Source organism: Rosa chinensis, chromosome 6 (assembly GCF_002994745.2).
Source record: "Rosa chinensis cultivar Old Blush chromosome 6, RchiOBHm-V2, whole genome shotgun sequence".
NCBI classification, from domain to species: Eukaryota; Viridiplantae; Streptophyta; class Magnoliopsida; order Rosales; family Rosaceae; genus Rosa; species Rosa chinensis.
In genome coordinates this window covers 61812263-61821330 of record NC_037093.1, presented here as the reverse complement: position 1 = coordinate 61821330, position 9068 = coordinate 61812263, and the positions used below count along the sequence as shown (strand labels likewise).

The 9068-nt window shown below is 37.5% G+C and overlaps 1 protein-coding gene and 1 long non-coding RNA gene across 3 annotated transcripts; both read left to right on the top strand.

The window, feature by feature from the left end:
- Positions 1 to 327: 327 nt before the first annotated feature.
- LOC112173668 (bifunctional dihydroflavonol 4-reductase/flavanone 4-reductase) lies at positions 328 to 2650 on the top strand. Its single transcript, XM_024311351.2, has 6 exons — positions 328 to 561; positions 664 to 833; positions 1416 to 1610; positions 1715 to 1874; positions 1957 to 2149; positions 2232 to 2650. The coding sequence occupies exons 1-6, from the start codon at positions 444 to 446 to the stop codon at positions 2443 to 2445; spliced, it is 1050 nt and encodes a 349-aa protein (XP_024167119.1). The 5' UTR covers positions 328 to 443; the 3' UTR covers positions 2446 to 2650.
- Positions 2651 to 3335: 685 nt separating this feature from the next.
- Positions 3336 to 6221, top strand: LOC112173349. Of its 2 annotated transcripts, none has more exons than XR_002925538.2 (5): positions 3336 to 3547; positions 4510 to 5051; positions 5141 to 5236; positions 5533 to 5688; positions 5838 to 6221. It is a non-coding gene; the product is annotated as an uncharacterized LOC112173349 (long non-coding RNA). The 2 variants fall into 2 exon arrangements; XR_005801312.1 differs by lacking the exon at positions 3336 to 3547 and adding an exon at positions 3563 to 3577.
- Positions 6222 to 9068: the final 2847 nt, after the last annotated feature.

The following is a 9068-nucleotide window of genomic DNA, read 5'->3' as shown; positions in this document are numbered from 1 at the left end:
TCTGTTTGTACCCCTTTGTGGGTTACCCTTCATAAAGCCTGTTTGTTTTAATCTGGGCTAGTTATTGCTCTCATTAATATATTTCCCTATTTGATCAAAAGCTAGCGATTGTTACAAAGGTGTCAACTTGTAAGTACGATGAGATTAATTTGGGGTGGCTGTCAAGTATCAACAACCACGCACGTGCATCAACCGTTAGGAGACCACGTGATCGAGCTCGGAAGCTGGGTCGATACCAAAACAGGAGCACGAGCGTGTTAGGCTGCTAATGTTAGCTGGGTAATAAACTAATAAAACACTCCTCTCCATTCATCAGTATAAATATATTTTTAGTCGCCTTGAGATTTAAGAAGATCGCATTAAACATTCTCCTCTTCCAACTTCCCTCTCTCCCGGAGTCTCCGATCGTCACCTCTATATATCCTTAGATTAATCTCCAAGCAATGGCATCGGAATCCGAGTCCGTTTGCGTGACAGGCGCCTCCGGTTTCGTAGGTTCATGGCTCGTCATGAGACTCCTAGACCGCGGCTACACTGTCCGAGCCACCGTGCGAGACCCTGGTCCGTGCAACCTATATAGCAGCTATAGCTTAATGTTTTTCATCATTTCAATGTTCATCTCATCATGGTTTGATTAAGTAAATTGGTAAATTGTTTTAACAGCTAATAAGAAGAAGGTGAAGCATCTGCTGGACTTACCAAAGGCGGCGACTCACTTGACGCTGTGGAAGGCAGACCTGGCGGAGGAGGGAAGCTTCGACGAGGCCATCAAGGGATGCACCGGAGTGTTCCATGTCGCCACTCCTATGGATTTTGAGTCCAAGGACCCTGAGGTATGTAAATCAACTTACTCTCTAGAGTAATAGAAATCACAACACAACCGTTGACGGTGGTGGTGGAGTTATAATTCGTTGCCGGAATATCTTGTTTGTTTGAGCATCAAAAAGTTGGGTACTCGATCAAAAAAGTCAAACTTATGATGAGACAAAAGATGAACACCATCATACAATTAAAAATTCAATAATGGACATTCCACATGTTCTATTATAAATGTGGATAAAGATCTTTGAGAAAGCTGTCGTGCTACGTTCTGGGTACAAAAAGTGGAAAAACTAGACCATAATGTGATATGAGTACAAAACTCTAGACCATAATGTGATATGACCGTCTTTTATCTTTCTTTTTTTCGGTCACATGATATGAGAGTTTTATTGAAGATTTTTTAGTTGTTTCGAGAAAAAAAATTGAAATTTTGGTATAGGATCACTAATTAGTATTTTCTTTTTGTACAAGATGAACATCAGCAAGTGTCTTTTTACAATATTGTAGTTCTTATTGAGAATTATTAGTTGTGGTTCTTGATTTTATATGATAATTAAATGTGGTTTAAACTTGACATTTGTTTTCTTTGGCAGAACGAAGTGATCAAACCTACTATAAATGGGGTGCTAGACATCATGAAAGCATGTCTAAAAGCAAAGACTGTTAGAAGGCTAGTGTTTACAGCTTCGGCTGGATCTGTCAATGTTGAAGAGACCCAAAAGCCGGTCTACGACGAAAGCAACTGGAGTGATGTCGAATTTTGCCGGAGAGTGAAGATGACTGGTTGGGTAAGTACTAACTAAGAACATGAATGTTGATCAATGTCTTAGATAATTTCTTAATTTGTTTGCAAAACTCTAATTCTGTGGATGGGTTTATTGTTCTGTTTCAGATGTATTTTGCATCCAAAACTCTAGCTGAGCAAGAGGCATGGAAGTTTGCCAAAGAAAATAACATTGATTTCATCACCATTATCCCAACTCTCGTAATCGGTCCATTTCTCATGCCTGCCATGCCGCCGAGCCTCATTACTGGACTTTCGCCACTCACTGGTACTACTACTACAGTACCACTACATCACATTGTTGTTAATTGGCAATTAGTTAACTTACATTCTGTTATTACTTTTAATAGGAAATGAAAGTCATTATTCGATCATAAAGCAAGGCCAATTCATTCATCTAGACGACCTCTGCCAATCTCATATATACTTGTATGAGCATCCGAAAGCAGAGGGCCGCTACATTTGTTCATCGCATGATGCTACGATTCATGAAATTGCGAAATTGCTGAGGGAAAAGTACCCCGAGTACAATGTTCCTACAACGTAAGTAATTGTAATTCCGGCCTCAATAACCCCATATAGATGTTAATGAACATTATGAATTGACAAATTGGTGTGAGTGCAGGTTCAAGGGCATTGAGGAGAACTTGCCAAAGGTCCATTTTTCTTCAAAGAAATTATTGGAAACAGGGTTCGAGTTCAAATACAGCTTGGAGGACATGTTTGTAGGAGCTGTTGATGCTTGTAAAGCAAAGGGTTTGCTTCCTCCTCCTACTGAAAGAGTTGAAAAGCAGGAGGTTGATGAGAGCAGTGTCGTTGGTGTCAAAGTCACAGGCTAATTTAATTTTATCAGTCTTGGTAACATTTGTATCTCTTTTGTTTGAGAACTTCAAATAAATTACTGTTTGGTTTTATAGGTGTACGGTGTGCCTAATGAGAAGTGCAACTTCTTCTTTTCTCTATGTAATTTGAGATTAACGTACGTATGAATGTTAGAGGGTACGTGACTCACTATCCATGAAGATATATTGTTCGCTTGATATACGTCGATGCTCTCATTTTGTTGCAAAAGACACTGTGTAGTAGCACTGAGTAGTCCAAAACCATTGAATAATTACTCTAAGAATTGCATGCTCATGTCGAATAAGGCCACGTAGCCTATTTTTTTTTTTTTTTTAATTACTTGCATTAATGCCATACTAGTTCTCAAGACTATAACTGTGAGTGTACAAACTAAATCCAAAACCTGACTGAAAGACTAATATATATATCATTTATCACACATACTCCAATTTCACTTAGAGAATAGTTTTCATAAATTCTTTCGTAATTATGTGTGTATTGACATTTTAAACACATAAAAAATGAAAGGTAAAATATCACAAACTATCACTCATATCTGACTTACTCACCACTTTAGTTATAATTTCAAAAACATCACTTTAGTCACTCATATTTAAACATCATATTTCACTTCAATCACTCTCTTTATTTCATCCATTTGTGAATTCTACAAATTGTAACGGAACAATATCATCTTGTGGGAGGTCGTGGGCTTGGGGATGTCATTAGGAACCATCAAAACTTTATTAATAGGTTGATCACCGCTGATCCAATGTTTTTGTTCTTGATTAGAAGTTGTGGGCTTGTGGCCCATGAAAATGGCAATTCTATTAGAGGCTTTTTTTTTTTTTTTTATATACCGTAGTAGCGGATTGGTGGATTTAGACTGCGTCCCCGCTTAGAAACGTCGTTTGGTAACTCAGCTTGCTGCGGCTTCTATCGATCTCCATATCTAGATGCCGCATCAGTCTCTCGATCTCCCTCTGATCACATCATTCTCTCTCCCTCTAACGCTGCCTCACTTGCCTCTCATCACGATTTCGGGTTAGAAATCGAAGCCTCAATCAAGCAAGGCTACTTGGCAGTTTGGATATTCAGGTTAGTTGGGAGATCTGGAAGGAGGAGCATGTCAGTCTCTCTCCCTCTGCTTCGTTCTTATCTTTAATCAAATTGTTGTTATATTTGTTTTGATTTTTGTAGTTATGGGAATGATTATCAAAATGGTTAAGTGAATTTGTATGGGCTGTGATGCACTTTCAATTGGCCCGTTTGAGGTTAATTGAATACACAGAGGAAAATTTGAGAATGTTTGTGGCTGAAGGAGTAGTATCATACTTGACGTGTTTTCACAAGAATGGATTTTGGTTGCTTTCTGGCTTTGAACTTTTATCAAAATGAAGGCCCTTGTTCGGGTCAATATTAACAAAAAAAAAAAAAGAGGCTTGATTCCATGTTCTGTTAGTTAGATCAACAGTATTAGACATTCTCCTAGGGTGTGAGTTCAGTCTTTCTATGTTTTAGCCATTACTGAGTGGTGTTACGAGTTTTCCTTGTTGAACATAATCAGCATTGTTCTTGAACCATTAGTAGAATAGAAATTACTGGATGCATCAAGTTTTGAAATCATTTTTCACTGGATTCAACTCACAAATAGATGATGTCTTATTTTTGAAATTTTTATGAACCATTAATGAATTTTGAAATTTTTTTTTGTGTAGTTTTGTATCATGTATCATGGTAATTAATGAACTTCTCTGGTAGCTAATTATTCTGTTCCATCCCTCAATGGGATTATGTGTAGCTGAAGTATTAATTGTAGCCGCTCTCTTTGTTTTCTTTTTTGATCCCCCATTTGCAGTAGCACCTGGATTAGAATTCCAGGTCATCTTTACATGTTGGCTACCCTTCCCACATCATGCGGATCATTAACTGTTTAGTCGACCCTATGGATGAAAGATTCATACTCAAATATTTGTACTTGATATGGTTGTGAAGTTGACCTTATGAATTTAACCATACAATAAAGTATGTTTATATGATTGATGTTTTGTATTGTACAGAATGACTGGTCGGTTGTAAAATGAGGATGGGATGCCCAAGTTCTCGGTGAAGCCCCCCTATAAATTTAAGAATGTTGTTGAAGCTATCAAGACATTGAGAGCAGAACCAAATGCCAATGACCAGTATCTACCTCCTTTTGTTATTGTTGATGACAGTGGAAAGCCTGTGGGCCCAATAATTGATGGTGATGCTGTTGTAACATTCAACTTCCGAGCAGATCGTATGGTCATGGCTGCTAAGGCATTTGAGTATGCAGATTTTGATAAATTCGATAGAGTTTGAGTTCCTAAAATCCGTTATGCTGGTATGCTTCAGTATGATGGTGAGCTGAAGCTTCCAACCTGTTACCTTGTAGAACCCCCAGAGATTGATAGAACATCCGGGGAATGGGAATCGCTCTGGATGCTTTAACCCTGAAATGGAGGAATATGTGGAAATTCCAAGTGATAGTGGAATCTCATTCAACATCCAGCCAAAGATGAAGGCATTGGAGATTGCTGAAAAGGCAAGGGATGCTATTCTGAGCAAGAAGTTTGAACAGGTAATAAAAAATAGCCTTCTGATATGCAAGTATTTTTGGCAGATTTTATTTATCCAGAGTGCTATATAATTACATTCTTTTATATTTAGGTACGTGTTAACCTACCCAATGGGGACATGGTGGGGCATACTGGTGACATTTAGTCCACAATTGTTGCTTGCAAGGCTGCTGATCAAGCTGTCAAGGTATGATTTGCTATAGTTTTCTGTAATTCTCTTTAAAGTTAGTTTTGAAGAAATGGTGACGAATTTTTGATATGGATATCTGATGGTTTTGTATTTAATCAAGTTGAAAAATGAAAAGAAACCTACTGATTATTGTAGTGTCACCAGTTCTGTCTTGATTTTTCATTTTTTTTTTTTTTTTATCAAACCAGTTCTGTCTTATTGAGTCCCATGATTTGGCATATGTTGTCCTTTCAATCCCTGTCTGTCTTGATAAGGTTTTCGTATCTTACTGAGATACTCTTTTCTGGTTGCAGATGATTCTTGATGCGGTAGAGCAAGTGGGTGGAATTTATGTTGTTACAACTGATCATGGTAATACCGAGGATATGGTGAAGAGAAATAAGACCGGGCAACCTCTTCTTGACAAGAGTGGCAACATCCAAATCCTTACCTCCCACACTCTTCAACCAGTAAGTTACTCAATCTTTAGGAAATGAAAGTTTCGGCCTTTAGCTTCAGCAAACATCTGTATAGACATTGCATCTTGTAAGTTTCAGTCATCAAAATTACTGTCCACTTTCGCAGGTTTTAATTTATGGTTTTGTTTTTCTTTGTTAAGGTTCTCATTGCTATTGGAGGCCCTGGACTGGCACCTGGTGTTCGGTTCCGCAAGGATCTTCCGAGTGGTGGTCTTGCCAATGTTGCTGCAACTATGATCAATCTGCATGGATTTGAGGCCCCTGCTGACTATGAGCCGTCCCTCATTGAAGTTGTTGATAACTAGGAAATACAAGGCAACATAGGGAAAAGAATTCTCACTATTATTTCCTAAACTTTGATGTTAGGTTACAGATGCCCATTCAAAGAGGCGTTGACTTCCCTTATTTTTGTTAAATAAGTTTGAAAAACTATGTTTGCTCACAGCTGCTGTGAGACTACTGGGATTTGGAGATGACACAACAGTTGAGATGAAAATGGATTTTTGCTATTTTCTGCTTTCCAATTAGCATTTCTTGCCCTAAACATGAATATCCTAGTTTGTTACAAACAATGTCTTTTTAGATTGAAGCTGCCTAAATTTTAGGCCTCATCAAAAAGCCCGCGGATCAAGTGGGCCGATGGAGGCCCGCCGGCTCGTCAAAAAACCCGCAAAAGCCCGCCTTGGTGGGCCGATGGAGGCCCGCAAAAAAACCCGCAAAAACCCGACCCGGCCCCTAAGGCCCGGCCCTTAAAAGCCCGCAAAATATTATATATATATATATATGTGTGTGTGTGTGTGTGTGTGTTTATATATACATATAATATATATATATATATATATATATATATATGTATGTGTGTGTGTGTTATATATATAGATATATCTACATGTGTGTGTGTGTTTATATATATATATATATATATATATATATAGACACATATAGATATATATTTGTGTGTGTGTTTATATAGATATATATATATATATATATATCAATATATCATATATGTGTGTGTGTTTATATATATATATATATAGAGATATATATATATATATATATGTGTGTGTGTGTGTGTGTGTGTGTGTTTATATATATATATATATATATATATATATATATATATATAGAGAGAGAGAGAGAGAGAGAGAGAGAGATATATAGATATATATATATATATTAATATATATGTGTGTGTATATAGAGAGAGATATATATATATATATATATATATCTATGTGTGTGTGTGTGTGTGTGTGTGTGTGTGTGTGGAAGTTCTTACACTATTATACTTCTATATAAAATATGTGCATATATATATTCTACATATCCGTTGACCAATCCGATTTCGAAAATATGGTGAAATTAGCTAAATTTTTTACCACACTCATAATTTATTGTAATAAACTCATCCAACGGTCGGTTTTTCCATTTTCTTTGAATTGATAGGGGTTGCTCTTTGGAGTGTATGATATATAAATATAGGTTTATAAGAGTAACTACGTTTAACCTAGTTGATCGAATTTGAAACGAGAACCAAATTGGCTGGATTTTCTACAACCACCATAAAACATTACAATCTCTCCATCGAGCGGTTGGTTTCTCCGAATTCATTTTCTACTTCATGGTTGCTTTAGAATGAACCTAAACAATTTAAATGCAATGTATAAGTCATACAACTATAGGAATAAAATTGGTATAGACCAATGTGTTTGTAATTAAAATTAATTTTTTTTTATCTTATGTCCACGCACATCCATTGATGGAATATATACAAACGTGATGTGAAAAAATAAGCACGTTTCGCAGTTGTCACGGCATCGGTCAACCAATAAAACATATAAGTGACTACGGTTGACCAATCCGATCGGATTCGAAAATACGGTGAAATTGGCTAAATTTTTTACCACACTCATAATTTATTGTAATAAACTCATCCAACGGTCGGTTTCTCATTTTCTTTGAATTGCTATATGTAGCTCTTTGGAGTATATGATGTATAAATATAGATTTATAAAAAATTAGTGTCTTTAAAAATTTATTTATCAACAAATTAGTATCTATATATAAATATAGATTTTTTTTGGTACAATATAGTTATATAGATTGTTATCTTTGGTTGTATTTGATCATTATCCATTGAATTTCCAAAGCTTGATTAAAAAAAAAAATACTTGTGTCTTTAAATATTTATTTATAAATAAAGCCCGCAAGGCCCGGCCCAAAAAAGCTTGCAAGGCCAAGCCCGGCCCTGCCCGAAAAAGCCCGCAAGGCCCGCTTTATATGGACGGGCTTGGATCCTTTGATTTTTAATAAAGCCCGGCCCGGCCCGCAATTATTTAAAAATATAGCAAGGCCCGGCCCAAGCCCGCTATGAATGGGCCGGGACGGGCCCGGCCCGGCCCGTTGACGACCCTAAATATGCTTTGCTTTTTAGTTTTTTCTTTTCTGAATTCCCTCCTCTTCTTTTTTGATCAAAATGGGAATTCATTCATCCTCAATAAAGAACTACATCAAGGAGTATATAGTGGCCTCATTAAACACTACAAAACTAGAAGGAAGAGTACCACACTCCATATCAAAGACTCAACAACATAACTCACTAACTTAGATCGTTGACTAGAATTGGATTTAGCCAATCTGGTGTCATTCTCCACCAATAAGTAGGGAACGACATAGATATGCCAGCTCTGGCCACACAATGAGCAGCCTTATTACACTCTCTAGGGATATAACCCCAACTACAGGACTGAAAATGACTCAAAAGAACCTTGGCTTCCTTTACTAATGCACCATCTGAGGTGAAATCCTCCTGTGGAGAGTTAAGAGCGGTAAAAATGTTCTGAGCATCACCTTCGATCTCCAAGTGTGAAAACCCCGCTTGAAGACAAAAATGCAACCCATTTATTAAGGCTAAAAACTCACAAGTTTGCGGGCTCAAGTAACCAATCCCTAATACTGCCAGTACACCAATGCAGGCCCCCTCCTCATCACGCAGGCCCTCCTCATCTCTGCAAACCGCGCCGGTGCCAAAAACCCGCTGATGAGGCATCAGCGCACCATCAACATTTAGTTTAATTACTCCTGGCCTTGGACACCTCCATGCACACCTTTGTTGCCCACGTAAAGCTGCATCATGATGTGTAGTTCTGTCCTTACTCCATTCTTGATCCCCACAAGCTCTTAAATAAACTTCCCACCACTCCACTTTCTCAATTAAAGCCTCTGGTCCCAAACGTTGTCCCATGCACTAAATTATTCCTCTCATGCCATAATTGCCATGCCACCACCCCAAACCATTCTAGATCATTATCTCTTGCTACTGTAGCTACGTGCATGAATAAATCAAAAAATTTCCTTTCTTTCCAAAC